This window comes from Cornus florida, unplaced genomic scaffold, assembly GCF_030987335.1.
Source record: "Cornus florida cultivar Cherokee Brave unplaced genomic scaffold, ASM3098733v1 CherokeeBrave_3.0.0_Hap2_Chr10, whole genome shotgun sequence".
In the NCBI taxonomy this organism is placed as follows: Eukaryota; Viridiplantae; Streptophyta; class Magnoliopsida; order Cornales; family Cornaceae; genus Cornus; species Cornus florida.
Genome location: NW_026775580.1, coordinates 79,923,422 through 79,944,933, shown reverse-complemented (window position 1 = coordinate 79,944,933; position 21,512 = coordinate 79,923,422). Strand labels below are relative to the sequence as shown.

Sequence of the window (21,512 nt, the reverse complement as noted above, 5' to 3'; positions counted from 1 at the left end):
AGCCGAGGAGTAGGAGTTTCCAAACCTCGCAAAAATCGCCGTGTTATTGTTTGCAATTTTTCTTCCCTTATCTCTTTTACAGTTATGCTAAATTGATTACTTTCATATCTTGTTTATTACATAATTGGTTATATTGTTGATTAGAAATTGTACTTTTATAATTTGCGAAAATTGGCCATTGACTCTATTGACCCCCCCTCTAGAGTCAATTCTTGGATAACAATTGGTAATAGAGCCTAAACTCTATTAAAGAACTTAACCGTCTTAGAGCACGATCATGGCCAACAATGGTAGTATGACACTCTCAGAAGGTTATACCACTGATAAACCTCATTATTTTGATGGAAATGATTATATCTATTGGAAAATTAGAATGAGGGCATTTTTTAAAAGTATTGATATTGATGTGTGGAAAGTTATAGAAAATGGTGGTCATATCCCAACTAAAGTTTTTGAAGGAAATAAAATTCCTAAGTCGAAAGGGGAATGGAATGAAAATGATCATAGATTAATACAGTGTAATACTTTAGCCATATGCCATCTTTATTGTGCATTAAGCAAAAGTGAGTTTAATAAAATTATCTTTTGTAGAACGGCTAAAGAAATTTGGGACTTGCTTGAATTAACATATGTTGGATCAAGTTATGATAATGATTTAAATATAAATGAACCCTCTAGCATAAATGAGATGCATTTTAGTTTTACTAACATTACTAATCATTTGAATGTTATTGGTAGAACTAACTCATCCACCTATAGTGAAGAAAGTGACAAAATGCAAAAGAAGAGTATAGCTCTCCAAGTTTCTAGCAAAGAAGCAAGTAACATCAAAGATGTGGTCAATCTTTGTCTCATGGCCAATGAAGAGGAGGTAAATTCTAATCATGAATCCTTTGATTTAGAAACTTCCTATAATGAATTAGTTGATGAGCATAATGATTTGCATAATGCATTTAAAGAGTTACATGATGTGCTAGAAACAATGCTTTTGAAATGTGTTTCGTTTAAAAAGGAAAACCATGATCTCTCTCAAAGATATGAAAAAGTTCAAATCGAAAATGACTCTTTGAAAAAGGAAAATCATTATCTTGTGCAAGAATTAGAAAAGATTCAAATTGAAAATGAGTCATTGAAAAATGAAATGAAATATGTATTTTCTAAAGAGTCGTCATCAATTGATCTTGTTTCCGAAAATGAGTCTCTTAAGAAAATCATTCATGATCAAAATGATATTTTAGCAAAGTTTACCAAAGAAAAAGAGAATTTGAATACTATACTTGGAAATCAAAGAGACGTCCTTTTCAAAAAATCTTATGTCCTAATCTTTTACAATAATTGCATTTAGAGGATTGGGTACCACTCTTGACAAAATGATCATACAAATGATTTCTTCTTCTTAACATGCATGCATTTTTAGTGTGAGGATTATATTGTATCTCATTTCTGTTCCCATATGATCGAGAACTACAGAGTCTAGAGCAGGATGGGAAGAGGAAATTACTGCCTCACCTTTAAAAGTTACTACCACAGTTTCTGATAACGACACAAGAAAAATCATTGAACAAAATAATTTTACTAATCAATATTTACATACTATTGGGACTTAACTTGATAAAATTGAGCTTTCCCTCGCTCAGTCTTCTATTCCTCCTGTCATTTCCACCCCACTTGAGTCACCAATTATTTCTATGCCTAAACAGAGAAAAAGCCTTCCCAAAGCCCTTCCTGATCCTTCTGTCATTCTCCAGATTGAGACTCTTCTCAAAACCATGGAGAAAGGCAAAGCCATTAAAGAAGATAAAACACTCACTGTCATCAATAATACTGATGATTCTGATAGTTCTTCTTCTTCTTCCTCTAGTTACCCTTCTTATATTCAACAACTTGAACATGCTTTTTCTAATTTAGAAATTAATCGATTAGTCAACAAACGGGTTAATCCTACTAGTCTTACCAAAAATTGGTACCCTCGACCGACACCTCCTGATCTTCAATACGAAGAAAGAAATATTCAAAATCAATTTTTTGTTTCCTCTGATAAACTCTATGAATGGAATATTGATGGTTTATCAGAACAGAAAATCCTTAATAAACTCAGTCATATTTCCATGGTGGCTAATAATTATGTTACCACACATAATTTTAGTCAACCCGAAATAGTTGATCTTCTTGCTTCAGGATTTTCAGGAATGTTAAAATCTTGGTGGGAAAAACATCTGACTGAAGATTCTCGAACAGGAATAAAAAATGCTATTCAAAAAAATAATGATGGTATTCTTATTTTTGATGAAACCATAGGTCGAGCCATTCCTGACGGAGTCAATACCCTAGTTTACACCATATATATATATATATATTAGAAGCAAATACTTTATCAAGGCAAAACCACAATAAAAAGGCCTAAAAGATAGGAATCCTTGAAGCGACTGAGGACACTCGGAGTGAATAAGTCAACAAATTGAACATAATGAAAACCGGGCAAACCCTATAAAGCCAAGCCCAAATGTATGGACATATTCTTGCGATTATGCCAATATTCATATCTAATTAATGATTTTGACCCAAAAACAAGAAGGTTGGTTTCATAGTGTTGTTTAAGTTGCATCCAACTCTTTCTGTTTGATGCTCAAGCCTGGCAAAAGGTCCCCACATATCATTATAATCTGTATCAGTGGATGCAAGACAACATTGTGTCAATTTATGAAACTCATGTTTAACATATTATGTTAAGATTCATTCCATATGTTAGTTTTTTAAGTGTACCCAGGTTATAACTTACAACTTATAACTTATATTGGTGTCTTTGATAAAAGAAATACCCATACATGATTCTTGTATGCTTTCTGTAACGTCTCGAACCCGGGTGTAATACCCCGTATTTTTGGAAGTGATTATTTAAATTAATGTTATAATGAGTAGGTTTATTCATCTTTTAATGTTAGATTATTAAATTAATTATTTGTGCGTGAAATGTTGATTATGTGCACTACGTATTATAATGCTATTTTTATATTTTATTTATTTGTGTTTTATAATAGTATAAAGTAAGAATAATAAATAATAAAATATTATTATATCGTGCTTTGTATATTACGTGCTCTACCTATCCTAAGGTTAGTATTTATATTTTATGGATTATGTTTTATAAAAATTAGAATATAAGAATAATAATATTATAACAATAATTAGAATATAATAAGAATATAATAATATAGTGGAAATAATAATAATAATATTATTAAGCCAAAGTCATGATGTATGTTTGAAATGAAACTTTCATTTATGTGAAATAGAAGACTTAGGGGCATTAGGCTTAATGGAATATAGGTGAGAGGATGGGGAGGTTAAGGAAGTAATGATAAGTAGATATTTGTATTATTTAAATTATATAAATTAGTTATATATAGAAGTTAGTTATCTTTGGGTTGAGGATTCACGGAGGAAGAAGAGAAATAAGTAATTGTGAGTTACTTGATAAGAGTGAAAGGAAAAGAGAGAGAGAAAGAAGCTTGGACCGGTGTAGGCGATTTTACCCGACTACGCGCAGACCGGCGAATTTATTTTAAATCCAAAAAGGCAAGTTATTATCTATTTTTCCTCTTTGAATTAATAAATTAATTGCTTAGTTTATTTATATTATTTTAGAGCAAAGAGACCATGTAAGGAGTTTAATAAATTAGGAATTTTAGTTTATTAAATTTGTGAAATTTTAATTATATAGGATGATATATATTTATTTAATGTCCTATGAAATTAATAATGGCTAAAAATAATTAAATAAGGCTTTAGGGATTTTTCTAGAATTTTCTAGAATTTTTCGGGAGTTTTCTGTAATTTCCGGCGAGACTCCGGCGAGTTTTCCGGCCACCGGCAGTGAGGAAGGTGACCGGAGTTATCTGGTGTGTTGTGGTGTATTGTAACCAGCATGCGCATGGATCAGCAGCCGTTAGATGGGTTGTGAATCCTTAGATTGATTCGGTGTAGCGCGGGACACCATATGATGGTGCGCGCTAATCATCAGCCGTAGGATGAAAGGAGCATAGGTGGATTGATCCGGTGTGGCGCGCATGTAGGAAAGGTGATGCAGCCAACCAACCGGAGGACGCCACGTCAGCAGGAAGCCATCAACGCGCGCGTGGGAGCGCGTGCGCGCGCGTGGGACTCTCCAGACGCGCGTGGGAGCGCGTGCGCGCGCGTGGCTGATGCCAGACGCGCGTGGAGGCGCGTGGGAGAGTGGGAAAGCTTGGCGGCGCATGTGGGGAGCTATGGGAGGCGCGTGGGGGCGCGTGAAGAGCCTCTGCAGCTGCTGGAAAAGTCCAGAATACCCCTAGGGACTGTTTTGTCATTACCAGGACCTTCACTATACATTTTGGGGCCTCGGGTTGGCATTTTTAGAATTAACGGGACATTATATTATTATTTTATTTCTCGTTAACTATTATAATTGTCCGATTAATATTTCTAAATATTAATTGTATCAGTTAAAGTGCGAATCGCTAGTAAACATATGTAATTAATTTAACGACTATTAATGGTATTATTTTATTAAACTGTAATAACCATTAATGTTAAATTAATTAGTGCTTGGTTTTATTCATATAAATAACCCATTATATATTATAGAATATTTATACTGTTAATCGTACATAAACCATGATTATTATGCTGTGTGCATTTCAGAGAATAAATGGACTGTTCAAATTATGTCGCATTTATATTATATGGATGTGTTGCCATATAGAACCATGTGAGCTGGCTAATAAGTTTAGACTCATTTATACCTTATGCATTCGTTGCTATAGACAGATGTGTGGCTGTCGGGGTATGTGGTTTAATATTATTGGCATGTGTTGCTTAATGGACATGCTCAGTATGTTTAGTAATATTATTGGCATGTGTTGCCTAACTTATATGCTCAGTATATTCATCAGTACTTTGAGAGGTGTTATCACTGTGTAGTTCGTTATAGTCTGTGTTGTCAGTATCGTGCACCATGTATAATAGCTGATTTCCCGGGTAGGGAAAGGCGACACTTAACCACCTAGTGTGAGTCTAAGTGATCACCGTCTATTCTGGTTGAGGTCATGTTATACATTGGATAGTTCCCTTAGGATGTATACAGATATAGTACTCATCCGGATATAAATGATTAATTTATTTGATTCTCTGATTTTGGTCATAGTAGAGAGGACTTGCTCGTGGGGTTGACCCACCATTGTTGTTATTTCAGGATACGGTCAGTATCCGTTTCAAGGCTGAGGTTAGCAGTGTGGGACCACCATCCGAACTCATCTACTCTTACGATCCAGTTCAGGGTAGAAGTTTTATGTAATACTTCAGTTTCAGTTTTTATTTACTTTTGACGTTGAACTCTCAGGGTTATATTTAGGGATCCTTGACATAGGATTCCCAAGTTGTAATGAAGTACTGTATTAAATAAAGGATGGATGATTGTTGTATTATTTAGTGTTCCTTTCCTGTCTAAATTCTTTTATTATCATCATTTTGTATTCCATGCTTGTATATTGCCAATTGTTTTTTATATCCCTCGTTTTTCGTGTATAAGCCTGATCAACTTATGCGTGGAAAATGTGGGGGTGTTACACCGGGGGTCCGAACCGTTAGCCGGGTCCTTACTCGAACCCAAGGTCATCCACGTCAAACCTAACATTTCAAGTGTCAAAACATGGTCTTGAGGGTCAACACATGGCTCTCACAAAGTCCTTAAACAAACTCCAAGGGGTCAAGAGTGGGTTACAGAGGAAGAAGGAACAAGGAAAACTAAACAAGCACACTTCGGTCGACTGAAGTGGAGCTTCGGTCGCCGAAGCAGGCCTCCAAGAATCGGTCGACCGACACACTGCTTCGGTCGACCGAAGCTAATATACGGAGAGCACATGAACATTTCGGTCGACCGAACCCTATTTTGGTCAACCGAAATGGAGATCTCGAGCTTATAACTTATATTGGTGTCTTTAATAAAAAAAAATACCCATACATAATTCTTGTATGCTTTCTGTAACATCCCGAACCCGGGGGTCAGAATCGTTAGCCGGGTCCTTACTCGAACCCGAGGTCATCCACGTCAAACCTAACATTTCAAGTGTCAAAACATGGTCATGAGGGTCAACACATGACTCTCACAAAGTCCTTAAACAAACTCCAAGGGGTCAAGAGTGGGTTACAGAGGAAGAAGGAACAAGGAAAGCTAAACAGGCACACTTCGGTCGACCGAAGTGGAGCTTCGGTCGGCCGAAGCAGGCCTCCAAGAGTCGGTCGACCGACATATTGCTTCGGCCGACCGAAGCTGAGATACCGAGAGCACATGAGCGTTTCGGTCGACCGAACCCTATTTCGGTCGACCGAAATAGAGATCCCGAGAGCTGCATTCAGTTCGGTTGACCGAAACAGGTCTTTCGAGTCTTGGTCCTGAACTTAACATACTGTGATATGAAAATGAAAGGGGAAGCTAAAATGGAGACTTTACACCATGGGCAACTTACATCAAAATGAATTTCAAGCATCTATTTACATTATCCTTTACATACCAAATGAACTTAATACATTTTTACATCATATACTTTACAAAATAAGTTCAAATTCAACAAAATACATTTAAAATGCCCTTCAAATTCTCTCAAGCCTGTGGTGGATTTTCATCCGCCAATTCTTTGCCGTAACCTGAAAAAAATGATAAATATATTGGGGTGAGCAAATTGCTCAATAGAAGGCACTTCAGACACGCCTCTTGTGTCCCCGTGAATCCATACAAAGAATAGAGTAATAAGAAATAGGGATCATATAATGTAGGGACAATAAACAACATAATGACAAACTCATTATAACCAATGCAATGCAATGAAATGCAATGCATGCTAATGTCGCTCCCCATTTTCATTCTAAAACCACCACTTTCAAACGGTTAATATAACCCGCCCTTTGGTGACCTCGCAGCGACACGAGAGAAGGATTGGCTAGTGTCCCTGACCCTTGGTACCCCCGCGATATCATTATGGGGCCCTGCTAGCTCAACCATGCTAGGGCAGTTTCCTTAGTTCCCTCTAGGCTCTATGAACCCTCCGGCCCTTTGGTACCTCCGCGGCGACTAGGTTTTCACAAAATCAATTCATCAAAAACAATTTCCCCAAAACTCCCCATTTTCATATCAAAACAATATTTCCCTTTTTCATACCCAATGTTGATGGATGAATGCATCAATGTCATGTCTATGCCCATCATTCCACAACCAACTCAAATTTAATTAACAAAGCATGGTTCATAAGGATTTCCAAAGAATTTATAACATGTGGTCATACAAGAAGAATCTAGCATGATAGACATATGAAAACCGGCACTCAAACATGTTTTTCACATAGATCATTCAACACATATAATTACACAATTGAGCAAATTACATAACAACTAAGCAATTAACTAGATGCTATACAAATTAGACATGTTAAACAACCATTTATGAGAAGATAACTCACAAACGTACAAGATTGCATGGATTAATGGCCCCTACCTCTAGATTGAGCAAAACCCTTGAAATGGGTCTCCAATTTCGAAATCCCTAGGGAGGCTCAAAGCTGAAATTGTTGGTACTCATGTGTAGAGCTCGTCGTGCTTTCCGTTTTGCCTCAAACGGCACTCCAAATCACTAAGTATGGAGATGGAAATCAAAGATCAAAGCTTGTAAATCAAAAGGAAAGAAAAAGAAAATGAAAAGTGAGAGGAAGAGAAGGTTACGGGGAGAGAGAAAGAGTGAGTGAGAGAATGTGGTCTCTAGACCACTTTTGAGTTAGTGGTGGGTCCCACTCCTTTTGAATTTCTTTTCTCTTTTTCTTTAGTTTTAATTCAACACCACAAAAATAAATATATGCACCACCAAATAAATACCACATAAATCTCATGAAATAAAATGTATGAAATGCAAATGGACTCAACCACAAAAAGCGAAAAGACAGAAATGCCCTTGCGGCAACAAAATTCCAGAAAAATGGAAAAATGCAGAAAATCAGAAACATCACACTTTCATTTTATACACATGTGGGATAATAATTTTCCTTTTTCTTATACATCCTACTTTTTTGCCCGTTATGTTTTCTTTGTGCAGGAAAGCTTGTTCAACCTGGAGGTACTCTTGATATTTTTTATTTACATTATAATTATCACGTTGAGATTAGTCTGTTTTAAGTGTGATCTTGCAGTTGGGGATTTGATTATATGCATTTTCCTATTATTTTCTTATTGTTGAACATTTGTATTTGCATGTTGCAACCATCATAAATATTGCAAATATGTGCTCTTCTTATGCACCTTTTTGTAAATGAGCAAATACACTAAATTAGCATATTGGATTGGTAAATTGAAGCTTCTACACGTACTCCAAAATATTGGCCTTGATGGAATGACATCGAGAACTGATTTCTAATTCCAAATAACCTGTCTATCATGAAGTCAACATCACACTTCCTGCAGTTAGTGCATGAGCAACAACTCAAACACTAGCAATTTGTAACGTGAGTTAATAAACATGAAGCGCTTAATTCTAACGATAATTTTTTTTTCTCCTTATTACTTATGTTAGTTTTGATTTTAAAGAAAAATAATAGGAAAGGAAGCTCAAATAAGAAGGATACATTTCTTTCAGTGCTTTGCATATTTCATTTCAATATTAGATAGCATGAGCCTTAACTCATAATATTATTCTCCTTTTCTTTTAGACAATTGATTTGTAATTTTTAAAAATATTTTCCAATAATGTTTTATTTTTTATTTTTTGGTTAGAAGACCATCATTTCCTTTCTTAATATAAGAGTGGTTTTGAATGATGCAGCTTCTATTTTAAAGAATCCAATTTACCTTTTCTTTTTCCCCCAAACTCTAATTTTACAAATACTAATATGAAGTTACAGAATTAAATAAGTTATAGGCATTTTAGGAATCAAAATCTGATGGCACCATTAGGGGGTTCTACTCATAATAGCATAGATAAATTTTGACAAATATATGGGATAGTTCTGTGACATGATACTCCCAGTTCTCATAATTCATCTATGAAGTGAAAGACAATCACATTCACGACCTGAACTACCTTATAGAGTTTTAATTATGTATGATCAATGTTTTAGCATATTAGGATGGATTTGCACAAATGACTAGGTAGAGAGAAAGGCAAGGAGAGTCAAATGAGAAAGAAATTAAGTGGAAGATATGATTGTATAAAGGGGTGTTGGAGAAAGGAATCGGATAGGAAATAAAATATTACGAGTATAATTTGTTGGCTATAGTTTAAACCAACTAAATAATTTCTAAGTGAAGAGAGAAGAGAAACAAATATTGTATTGTATTGAATTCTTTGTTGTGTTGATATGCTTTAACAACAAATCCCTTGCACTATATATATTATTCTCCTATAGACCTTTGAACTTTTCAAGACAATTCTCAACCACACATATGATGCCTGCACTCACATGATACATGCACTCACTTGATACATGTACACACTTGATACATGTACCCTCTTGATACATGTACAATAACAATACATGAATAAACCCAAAATGCATAATGAACATGCATGGCATTAATTTATTTTTAACACACCCCCCTTAATGCCATGTTGTGACACCCAACAATTCTCTAAAATATTCAAACTTATTTTTTGGAAGTGCTTTGGTAAAAATGTCCGCAACTTGGTCTTCAGTTTTACAATACTTGAGTTGAATCTCTTCATTCTCCACGGCTTCTCTAATGAAGTGATGCTTGATTGCAATGTGTCTTGTGCGACTATGGAAAATAGGATTCTTTGTCATAGCAATTGCGGATTTGTTGTCACATAAAATTGGAGTAGCTTCTCTTTGCTTCTCACTAACATCTTCAAAAATTCTCCTTAGTCATATTACTTGTGACGCTGCCAATGATGCTGAAATATACTCAGCCTCGGCAGAAGATTACGACACCGTTTCTTGCTTTTTAGATGCCTCTTGTTTAATTGCTTCTTCAAAGTTCTTCAGTTCAACAACACAAAAAATTGCATACACATCATTAAGACTTTTCATTCTTCTTGGAGTTGAACTTGGAGATGAGGAATTTGAGTTTGATGGAAAAGTTGGGATTGATTGTAAGTTAGATACGGGAGACATTTCTTGTGGAACTTCAAGAAAATCTTCATTTTCACTTTCTTGATTTCTTGATTCTTCATTGAAAATGGAAATTTGATCTTGAACTTTCTTCTCTTTCCAATCCCAAGCAGCCTTCTCATTAAAGAGAACATCTCTACAAATAATCAATTTATTCTTCTTCAAATTAAAGAGTCTATATCCCTTTGATTTTGAGCTATAACCCACAAAGATGCATTTTTCACTAACTTCATCAAGTTTGTGCCTCACTTCTCTTGGAACATAAGCAAAACAAATACACCCAAAAACTTTCAAGTGGTTCAATGATGGCTTCTTTCCACTCCATGCTTCAAATGGAGTTTTATTCTCCACCGCTTTTGTTAGACTCCTATTTATCAAGTAAACAGCCGTATACACGACTTCATCCCAAAATGATTTAGGCAGCCCCTTCTTATGAAGCATTGATTTTCCTATCTCAATAATTATTCTATTTTTTCTTTCTGCCACTCCATTTTGTTGTGAAGTGTACCTAACCATTAATTGCCTCTCCAAGCCAATATCTTCACAAAACCTTTTAAACTCATTTGAGTTGTACTCTCCACCTCTATCACTTCTTAACACTTTGATAAGATGGCCACTTTGCCTTTCAACAAGCTTTTAAAATTTTTTGAAAATAGAGAACACATCTGATTTTTGTCTCATGAAATAAATCCATGTCATTCTTGAAAAATCATCAACGAAAATAATAAAATACTTGTTAACCGCTTGAGTTGGTGTTGTCATTAGTCCACACACATCGGTATGAACAAGCTCTAATGATGTTTTAGCCCTCCATGCATTCTCTTTCGGAAATGACTCTCGGTGATGCTTGCCAAGAACACAACCTTCACAAACTTCTTTAACTTCTTGTATTGTTGGCAGCCCATACACCATGCTATTTTGTTGTAAATTCTTTAAGCTTTGGAAATTCAAATGCCCAAGTCTTCTATGCTAAAGCCATGACTCATCAACAACATCCATCTTCAAGGCCATATTTTTCTAACATAAAAAAGTGAGAGGAAAGCTTCTATTTTTCCCCATCTTGATTTTTGCCACAATATGATTTTATCCTCCCTTGTCATAAATTTTGCAAGAGTCCTCATCAAAATGAATAGAGTACCCATGCTCTACAAGCTGTCCAACACTTAACAAATTTTGCTCCAAATTTGGAACAAGTAACACATCCCGAATATGTTTTCTTCCTTTTTTTGTCTCTATGGCAATAGTGCCTTTTCCCTTTGCTTAGACCAAGGCACCGTTTCCCATCCTCACTTGAGAATTTGATGAAGAATCAATCTCAAAAAATATATTTTTATCTCTGGTCATGTGGTTACTACACCCACTATTAAGAAACCACACATCATCCTTTTGTTCCAATGTCGTGTGACAAGCATAAAACATGTTCGCTTCACCTTCTTGCTCTTCGAAAAAATTAGCTTGCTAATTTGTTTTCAACCGGCAATCTTTTGAATATGTCAAAATTTCTTGCAATTGAAACATTGAAGTTTTCCTCGAAACCAACAATCTTTGTCAACATGGCTACTTCTCTTGCAAATTCCACAATTTTGTTGAGTGAACTCTATATTTCCACTTCTCTCAAAATTATTTCTTCATCTTCCTCTTCCTCTTGAATTTCTTCCTCTTCCTCTTTGAATTTTCGTATCTTCCACCTTTAGAAGATTCACCTTTGGATCGATCAAAACTTGATGGGTATTTTTCTTGATTTTTGGAACTAACATTGAGCTTGGATTGAAAAACACTCTCAATTGTCTTTTTGTAACGCCTACTCAACCTTTGCTCAAATACTTTTATGGAACCCATCAATTCTTCAACACTCAAGTTTTCAAGCTCTTTAGTCTCTTCAATAGCAGTAACAATAGAGTCATATTTTTCCGGCAAACTAATTAGAATTTTTTCAACAATTCTTTGATTAGAAATATCTTCCCCATAGGTCTTCATTTGGTTTACCACCTCCATAATTCTAGAAAAATAATCTTTCAACAATTCCATTTCTTTCATCTTCATATTTTCAAAATCTCTTCTCAAAGATTGGAGTTTTACAGTTCTTACCTTCGTGCTGCCTTTATACTCATTCTCGAGAATATCCCATGCCTCATTTGCTTTAGAAGCATTGATAATTCTGGGAAAGATTGTATCAGCAACTCCTTGTTGAATCAAGCCTAAAGCTTTTGCATCTTTCTTCTTATGATCTTTCAATTGTTGTCTTTGGGCATTAGTCAAAGTTGTTGTATCATTCGGTTCATCACTCATTTTCAACATAATTCCATAAATCATATGAGAAAAAAATTGTCTTCATCTTCAAATACCAAAAATCATAATTTTCCCCATCAAAAATGGGAAGTGATGATTGATGGGCACCTTGGTTTTGATTGCCTGTAGTCACCATCACGATCGATCTTCTTTGGGGTTTGTTTTCCCGTCAATAAGCTTCACGCCCAGTTTGCTCTTGATCGAAATCAAGCTCTGATACCACTTATGTTGGCTGTAGTTTCAACCAACTAAATAATTTCTAAGTGAAGAGAGAAGAGAAACAAATATTGTATTGTATTGAATTCTTTATTGTGTTGATATACCTTAACAACAAATCTCTTACACTATATATACTATTCTCCATAGACCTTTGAACTTTTCAAGACAATTCTCAACCACTCACATGATACATGCACTCACTTGATACATATACAATAACAATACATTAATAAACCCAAAATGCATAATGAACATGCATGGCATTAATTTATTTTTAACATAATTAGCGTAATAACTTCTATGAAGGAGCTTTCCCCGTTTTATATATGTTTTGTACTATGGCACTTCTTTCTTGGGCGTTTCTATTGCTAGAATCGAATTTCATAATTTTAGACACTTAATTTTAGTTATTTGGTAGTCCCCAACACATGACCTACGGAGTACAAATGGTAGGTGTATCAGAATTCACGCAATATGTATGTATTTGAATGTATGAATAATTGGTATAGTCTAAGATATTTGTTTTACAGAAAGGCCCGACATCAAGTCTAAGTTCAATAATATGTTATACCAACTCTTCCCCGACCCAGTCAAGGAGTTTGTTTTGAGGCTATCCTTTGTGTGTTGGGAAAATTCGATAATGCTGAGAAGTATTTTTCTTGAATTTCTAACCTCTTCTCCTTCTATTTTTTATTTTTGTTCTAGTCTTTTCTAAATTAAATTTGCATGATCTGCTGAATTATTCTTCTCTCCTAGCCTCCTTCCCCAAAACCAAAAAAAAAAAAAAAAAAAACAACTAGTTGATGGTCATTATTTTCTTAATTCATTCTAGGATGGAGGAACGAGCTGCTGGGTGGTATCGTCTTACCAGAGAAATCCTTAAGCTCCCAGAAGCACCTTCTGTATCATCAATGGAACCTAATGCTGAATCAATAGATTCCAATCTGTCAAAGCCCACTAAAGATAAATCTTTAAAGACAAGGCGTCCACAACCCTAAGAGAACTTGTAATTAGAAGGTTCGTGCTGTTTTTATTTTTTATTTTTTCCAATAGAAATTTTATTTATTTTTTGGTGGTGATGTTCTTAAAAGTTGGTGATGTGGTTGAACCGCACTTGGTTATGAGTAATATTTTTTAATTAAAGTCATGCTGGACTTCCTTTGCAATTTCCTTCAGGTTGGAAAGTTCTTCCCTCAGGTTCTCGAAGCGAGAGTTGTGTAGGAGATGGGAAAAAGTCGGGCTGCTGCTTTTTCCTTGGGTGTTCAGGATATTGATGGAGGAGTGCATGTTAATTCATATTCTGAAAATTGTGATTCAATTTATGCAGATTATGAGAACACAGTTGCCGAAGGTAGGCTTTTCTATTTTCCTTCTTGCCGGTTACATGGTATTTCTTTGCTTAAGCTCAACCTTCGTTGAAGTTTCTACAGAATCAATGGTCATCAAAATCTGATGTTTTCAGTTAACATGGTGCTAGATTATGATTAACAATGACATGTGTATACATACTTTAAAATGGTGTTACCACAATTTTACCAGTGTTAACGCTGGTGTTTTCAGTTAACATGGTGCTAGATTATGATTATCAATGACATGTGTATACATACTTTAAAATGGTGTTACCACAATTTTACCAGTGTTTTTTTTTGGTAATTTTATCTAATGTTATTTTGGAGTAATGGGGAAAAGAGTCTGACAAGCATGAAGATGCATTTCGAGCCTGTGTGCAGCCTTTTGTGCAAAAATGATACCAAGAAATAGATTTGTCTCTAGTATTCCCTTCCCAGCACTTTGTAGGTGGGGGTGGGATCTGCACTGGGTTATGCCTACTTTTATAGATATTTTGGTGTCTAACTCGATCTATTGTGGCTCCATTTCTATCTGATTGTAAGAATATGTGGCTGGAGCACCTCTTCTTGTCAAACTTTTAATAGCGGGTGGAAAATGTGGTTGTAGTTTGTCAAAATTATATTGATTATACATAGGAAGGGAGAGGTTGACGAAAATGTTACTCATAATTAGAATAAAATGGTTTAGTTGGTTGGGTGCTTTTGAAGTTCTTGCAATTGATGCATATCTTAAAATAGAAAATTTCTATAAAGCAAGTGATAGACAGACAATGCTGAGTACTTGAAAAACAATATGTTCATAAATTTAGTATAGACAATTTTCTAACATGTCATAGGCATAAATCCATCTTGTCTTGGTGATGTGTCCATCAAACTCGAGCCGTCATAGTTGATTGGTGCTTGTGTAGAAGATTCTTTTGTAGTCTATAATCTATTGAACAAAAACAAGTACCAGATGTGTAATCTAACATGGGGGTACCAAGTAGGACAACTTGCTTGGATATTTTGAGACAAGTACATTTGTTTGTGTTTGTGAATCGACACTATCGAACATGAATATTTATATCTGATTGATTTAAGAGATAACTGAGTTCTTGGATGAGTCACTTGTCTCCAATTGATGTTATATTTGGCTTGCGTTATGAACACAATAAAGGCATATACTCCTACTCAGATTGGTAAAAGATGTATTCTACATTAAGTTATTGGGTTATAAGTTTTGGTGTAAAATGATCCTCTACACAATTTATCTATGCTTGCGCATGTTAAGGAACCCTTGAGAGTTTGTAAATGCTAAAAATAATTATAAGCACAAAATGTTGTAATGCCCTTATAGTTTTGCACAAATTTTATGTAAATTAACATGGAAATTTTTCTAGATTGTAATAGTGAAAAGTATCTGAAATGGCACAATTTAATTTTATACTTCCAAGACCGGGAAAAGGGATGAGAAAATTTTAAATGTAGTTGAAAGGGTCAAATGTGGAGAGGAAAACAAATATTGCTTAATGAAGTGTTGACAGGAGAAGATGGTTCTATGTAAAATCCCAATTAGTTGGGATAAAAGGCTTATTGAGTTAAGAAGATGTTAATTGTTCACTTCTCGGTTGGTTCCTTTATTTTTCCATAATTCTTTTCTTTACATTGCTTAAATATGTAATATTTGGAATTTTGGGCCATGTATGAGAACTAGGGTTTTGTTTCATTGTTTTTCGGTTCTGTTCTCTTCTTGGTAATCTCTTCTTTTGAGTTTTTCTGTTTCAATTTGTCAAGTCAAATTATTGCTTGGAGTGAGATAAAAACTTCTCATAGTTCTTTGATATATATATATATATATATATATATATATATATAAGTCATTTAGAAGGTGACGTTATTGGATCAAATTCTCCAAAATAGGATTTGGAAAGAAGGAATAAGATACATATGTAGTAAAAGGTTTTATGTCTACTATACTGAATTTTTTGATATCCTAACTATTGATTTAGCTTCTTTGCCACTAGAACAGAAGGAACCATATTTCCTCTTTTCTTTTTTTTTCATGCATTTGAGCATATTGTTTTAAAACCACATAACTTACAATACAATATATTCAATTTGGTAGTGTTACATTCAAGCTACTTGGGAAGAGTAAACTATAGCCATTTGTCTCCTTTCTTTCATGATTCAGTGCTGAATTGTTTTGGATTAACTGATAGGGAAATTTCTTACTTGTATCCGTTGAATAGCAACCTAATTGTTTGAATATACCTTGAGAGTTGTGAATTTATCCAAATGGTCGATATCATCTGAATGCATTTTTTGTTTTGCTCCTTCCCCTGAGGGGCTTTTTTTACATGATTCCTGTCGAAAAGAAACCTAATTGTCTGAATATATTGAGTTATGAATTTATCCACATTGTGGATATCATCTTAATGCATTCTTCATTTTTGGCGCTCCCCCTCCTATAGCTCACTGCAAAGTCTCTTCTGTATCTAATGGACTTGGCAGCAAGGAAAAAATTGTGGGTTTATTGGCTTCTTTAATGGAAGTAGTGCAAAGTACTGTTGCATGGGAATGTTTTTATGTTCGGGAAATGGTAGTCGATGCATTGATCTGGATCCAAAGTCCACAGAGATCATTTGATGAACTAGAATACATTATTGCGTCAGAACTCTCTGATCCAGCTTGGCCAGCAACGCTATTCATGTTGCATGCTCGTTTTAAGGTACTTGGCATGCGTCAAAGATATTTTATTTATTTATTTTATTTTGAGGCATAAATGATGTTTCTTTTGGCAGTCCTTGTTCATTTGCATTTTCTTATCTAATCATATTCCCTGCTATACATTATTACAATGATATATATATTTCTTCATTTGTAACTTCATGCATTCTTAAAGACGAACAATTTTTTATGTAATTATTGAACACCAATTTCACCTGTATGAATTGTAATTTTTAATGCTTGTATTGCCCAAGTGGCATTTGACAGATTGACAAGAACATTTTTTGCGCCTTAAAAATAGGTTATTCTTCTTTTTTTCTGTTTTGAAGGAATCAGTTGATCACACATTCATCTATCTTTTGGATCACAATTTATGTCCCATTTTTTTCTTTTTTTCTTTCTATATGATCATGGATTCTTTTATGGTTAGGTTCTATTAGGGTCTTTCTGTTTGCAATTATGTGGAGTACAAGGAAGATTTTGGGGGAAAGATTATTGGTTCTTTAAAGGGTCAGTTTTGGATATTGAAAAGTTACAGAGATAACAAATTATTTGTTTTGTTTATGTGGTTTTACTTCAATATCTACAGATCTGTGACTGGACTAAACAACTAAAAAATCATTATAGTTATTTGGAGTTCTGTTCTTCCATTTGAAATTATCCATGTTCTTTTTGGGAGTTGGTTGCTTCCTGTCCTGGCCCTGTTTTTTCTTCCCCTTACTTTTCAAATCTAATATAATTTTTAAAAAATATTTAAAGGTATTGTTATGTGATATAATTACTAATTGATATCATGTTTTAATGGTACTCCATTCGTGTAGAATTTAACAAAGTATTTAGTCCTTAGACAGATGTAGACTAAAGAGAAAATTTTATAGGACCGTTATTAGACCAACTATGGTGTATGGAGTGGATTGTTGGGACATAAAAAAAGAAACAAGAACAACGCCTTCATGTAGTAGAAATGAGAATGTTAAGATGGATGAGTGGTGTGACTAGAAGAGATAATAGGGTCACTAATGAGATTGTGAGACGAAAAATTAGGTAGCACCCATTGGTGGGAAAGTTAGAGAGTAGAATTAGATGGTTTGGACATGTACATGAGAAACCTATAGATGCGCTGGTCAAACGAGGAAGGCTAGTTGCAATAGAAGGTAAGAGAGGGAGAGGGCGTTCAAAAATGACATGGGAAGAGGTTATTAAAAAGGACTTTAAAAAATTAAATATTGTAGGTGAAATGGCATGTAATAGAAGAGATTGGGAGAGAGAATCCATGGGGCCTACCCCATTCATATGGGATTAAAACAAGGATGATGCTGATGAGGATGATTTAGTCCTTAGAGTGACGTGCTGTTGGTTGAAACATAAATTTATAGTGCAAAAAAATATTTATTTTTAAAAAATTTATAGTATGACATGCATTTTACAATACTTTTTCTTATTAAGATCGTATTCAGCATTCTATAAAATTTATCACAGCTTGTAAGAAAATATCTTTTGTTGCATAATTAAGCTTTATCACTAAAAAATTTAGTTTTGAATACCTCACATGAATTTATATGTTCCCTTATATTACACATGCTTATGGTGTAATGTACTTGTCACTTTCCTTTTTGTTTCATTGTTGACTTATTAGGCCACTCCAAATATGGCTGTCACTCCGCTTGAAATTGCGAGAGAATTTGCTACTAAAGTGCCTGGGAAGATTGATGTTGATGTGCTTCAACTACTGGGGAAAGTACGTTCACACTCAATCCCCGTGTCTGCTATACTTTTTCTCACTGATGCAAGATTTCTATATTTTTTTATTTTTGTCATTATCTATTGATTCTCTTGTGTTGAACTATATCTCTTCCATTTTTCATATACGGTTTGTTGGTAGCAAAGTGGAACAATGTTCATGACTTATAATTCATTGTCTTTTTTACTTATTTATTTTGTATGTCATTCAAATAAGCAGGTGGAATAAGTCTAATGTAGAAAAATTATGCAAACTATAAGATTATATGAAAGAGATAAGTAAGAATACAAGAAAGAAGATGAGCTATCCTTCAGAGGATAACAAACCAATCTTCATTGAGAGAAAATTGGCCCTCATATAATGAATTTAAAGAACAAGCCCCTTTTTTAGCCAAAGAGTCTACTTTTTCTTTGTTGATGTTGGGATCCATTTGATTTCCACCTCCAATGAAGTAAACAAATAAAAAATCTCTCTCAGAATATGATTATATTGCCAAGGCTCAAAAAGTCCCAATCTAATCCACCCTACCACCAATTGAGATCGCCATCAATTAAACAATAATGCAAGTCAAGGCATACACTGTTCTTAGATCTTCAAAAGGGTAGAAAACATGAAATGGTGTTTCAGGGCCTCCCCGAGGTACCCCTAATGCAAAAGCTAGGGATTACTAAGGTAACTAGCACCAAGGTTATCGGGTATTGTGGCAGGGTTCATCTAATTGGTATTCATTTTATTATGGGCCATATACTAAACAAAAGAGCCTTGACTTTAGGAGTAACCTAGGCCTTACAGATAAGGTTTTCTGCAAAGAAGGAATAGTTTTCAGATTTTGAAAGATGTCAAAAATAAGATTTAGAATTAACAGTCTCACTGAATTTTGATCTCAAGCATGTCTCACTTGGCCTAAAGATGATATACATATCTCCTTAGGAAGGGGGAATTTGACGAAAGCTCAATATTTTCCTGACCATTCAATTTTTGGAAAGAGTGGATGTCCCAAAAGTGAACAGGATGACAATGGACCCCAGAAAATAGGGGACCCTTGAAGCCTAGATATTCTAAAAGGACAAGGGAAGGCCCATCTAGTTAAGGATCATTCACTGATGCCACAACCTAAAGAACAATCTAACCATCTATTACTTTCACATATGGAACTTTCTCCTTTTTTCCACAAGTGTTTAAAATTTTTTCCTTGTTGACTCATGCCCTAGAATTGTACACTCTTGATCATACTTCCTGCTGTTTTTTGTTCTCACTGTGTTTCCTGCTCATACATGTTAGAGTTGATTCCCCATTTTACATTTGGCTGACATGCTGTCATGGTTCTATTACTTTAATTGACCTTGTAAACGACTTTTGTCACTTTAAAAGGTCTCTCAACCATCTCTCTCCCTTTCAGGGTCATCTTTGTTGTATGTCAGCCGTCCATCTGGTATTTAGATAGGAAGTGGCCTATAGTAGAGTAACTTTGAAAATATATAAGCTTTTGTTGCGCTTATGATTTGTTAATGATTTTTACTAACCACATTTCTATTTAATGATTGTTCAAATTGCAGACTTGTCTTGTTGGAGCAGGTCATGGATCAATAGATAGGGTATCTGCCTCTGATCCGAAATCGGCTCTGGCATTACAGAGATTAGTCCAGGCAGCTGTAAGCATTTTATATTATCAGTAGGTTCATTGATGAGTATGCTTAGTTCTGATAACCCCAAAAAAGGGTGCGGACTAGGTTCATTCTTCTTTTATTAGTCTATGAAATAATACACTTGCAGGTAATGTTTCTTGGAGAAAATGTGAATTATGCTGCTTCTGAATATGCTTGGGAATCTACAACCCCTCCTGGAACTGCATTAATGATGCTAGAAGCTGATAAATTGGTTGCTGCTGCCATTTCTCGTAATCCTACTCTGGCCGGTGCACTGACTCAGCCCCAAGGGTGTGCTTTCAGTGGTACCTGGGAGGTATAAGTTTTCACCTTGGCATTCCCCAGAGAGATTGTCTCTCATAATGTCAAACATATAAAAAAATTTATAAGTCAAGTAGTCAACTCGTTCTTTGCATACTCCATGCTTATGATAAATGATCTTTATGTGTCGGTTTAAATTGTTCAACTTTTAAATTATGAGAGTAAAGGTCATAATATATATTGCACCACGTATTGACAGTTCCAAAATTCCTTGTTGAAGGAAGAACAAAGCACCCAAACATCTCTCTCTCCTCCTCCGCACATTTGCAAAAGAGAGGTGGTTTATTTTTATATTTTTTGTTTTTTATTTTAACTTTGCAACAACTTTGGAATGAATATTGATGATTAAGAGCTTGAGGATGAGGAGACAGATTATTGTGAACTAGTGCTGCATGTGGAAGAGGGATGAGAAGTTGGTGAACCATCTACTTCTTCATTGTCTAGTGGCTCGGGATAGCTTGGCCATGCTCTTGGGTTTGTTCGGGGTATACTGGGTAAGGCTTTTTACGATGATGAGCTTGCTTGAGACTTGGAGAGATTGTATAGTGGGGGTTAATGGAGGGCCGACACCTTTGTGCTTATGGTGGTGGATTTTGTGGAGGGAGAGTAGACTCCTATTGGGGTGCTTAAGTTCTCTACTATTAATTCTTTCTTCTTCTTTTTTCTTCGTGTTTTTTTTTTTTTTGGATGCTTTACTTATCAAGATATGTAAAAGAGAGTTGATGGTTGTATATTTGGTTACTGATATGAAATAATAAGTTAGAATTCTTATCTTTCATGGATTCAGTGATGATGCATGTATTTGAAGTCTATAATAAGTATGGTACTATAATTTTCTTCATTTATACTAGATTTTAACCAAGTTTTTTATTAATGCTGTCATTGTTACGCTTACACTTGTCACTATAGATGTTGGTCCTCTTAGGTATGATTGGAGACTTTTGAAAATGACGAGTTGTTTTTCAAACAATTGAGTGGCCTTTAAATTCCTCTGTCTCAAACGGTTGACCAATATATTTTATAAATACATATAACACAGATTGATACATATATAGAAAAAGTAGGATGAAAATGATGGCCTCCTCTCAGGGGAGAT

General features: G+C 34.9%; 2 protein-coding genes across 2 annotated transcripts; one reads left to right on the top strand and one right to left on the bottom strand.

Annotated features, from left to right (window-relative positions):
• Positions 1-11,765: 11,765 nt before the first annotated feature.
• Positions 11,766-12,434, bottom strand: LOC132277936 (uncharacterized). The gene has a single exon (XM_059779776.1). It carries the CDS (start codon positions 12,432-12,434, stop codon positions 11,766-11,768), a length of 669 nt encoding a protein of 222 aa, XP_059635759.1.
• Positions 12,435-13,020: 586 nt separating this feature from the next.
• On the top strand, positions 13,021-21,189 carry LOC132278807 (uncharacterized). Its single transcript, XM_059780705.1, has 7 exons — positions 13,021-13,102; positions 13,184-13,670; positions 13,830-14,040; positions 16,453-16,709; positions 18,345-18,446; positions 20,006-20,101; positions 20,223-21,189. The coding sequence occupies exons 3-7, from the start codon at positions 13,878-13,880 to the stop codon at positions 20,415-20,417; spliced, it is 813 nt and encodes a 270-aa protein (XP_059636688.1). The 5' UTR covers positions 13,021-13,102; positions 13,184-13,670; positions 13,830-13,877; the 3' UTR covers positions 20,418-21,189.
• The last annotated feature ends 323 nt before the right edge of the window (positions 21,190-21,512 follow it).

What these genes read in the sequence shown, in the direction of transcription:
- LOC132277936 (XM_059779776.1), bottom strand. Translation starts at nt 12,434, where the DNA reads ATGAGTGATGAACCGAATGATACAACAACTTTGACTAATGCCCAAAGA.
- LOC132278807 (XM_059780705.1), top strand. Translation starts at nt 13,878, where the DNA reads ATGGGAAAAAGTCGGGCTGCTGCTTTTTCCTTGGGTGTTCAGGATATT. An exon ending in TCCTTCTTGCCGGTTACATG is followed by an intron (nt 14,041 to 16,452) that starts GTATTTCTTTGC and finishes CCCCTCCTATAG; the next exon opens with CTCACTGCAAAGTCTCTTCT. An exon ending in TGCTTCAACTACTGGGGAAA is followed by an intron (nt 18,447 to 20,005) that starts GTACGTTCACAC and finishes TTCAAATTGCAG; the next exon opens with ACTTGTCTTGTTGGAGCAGG.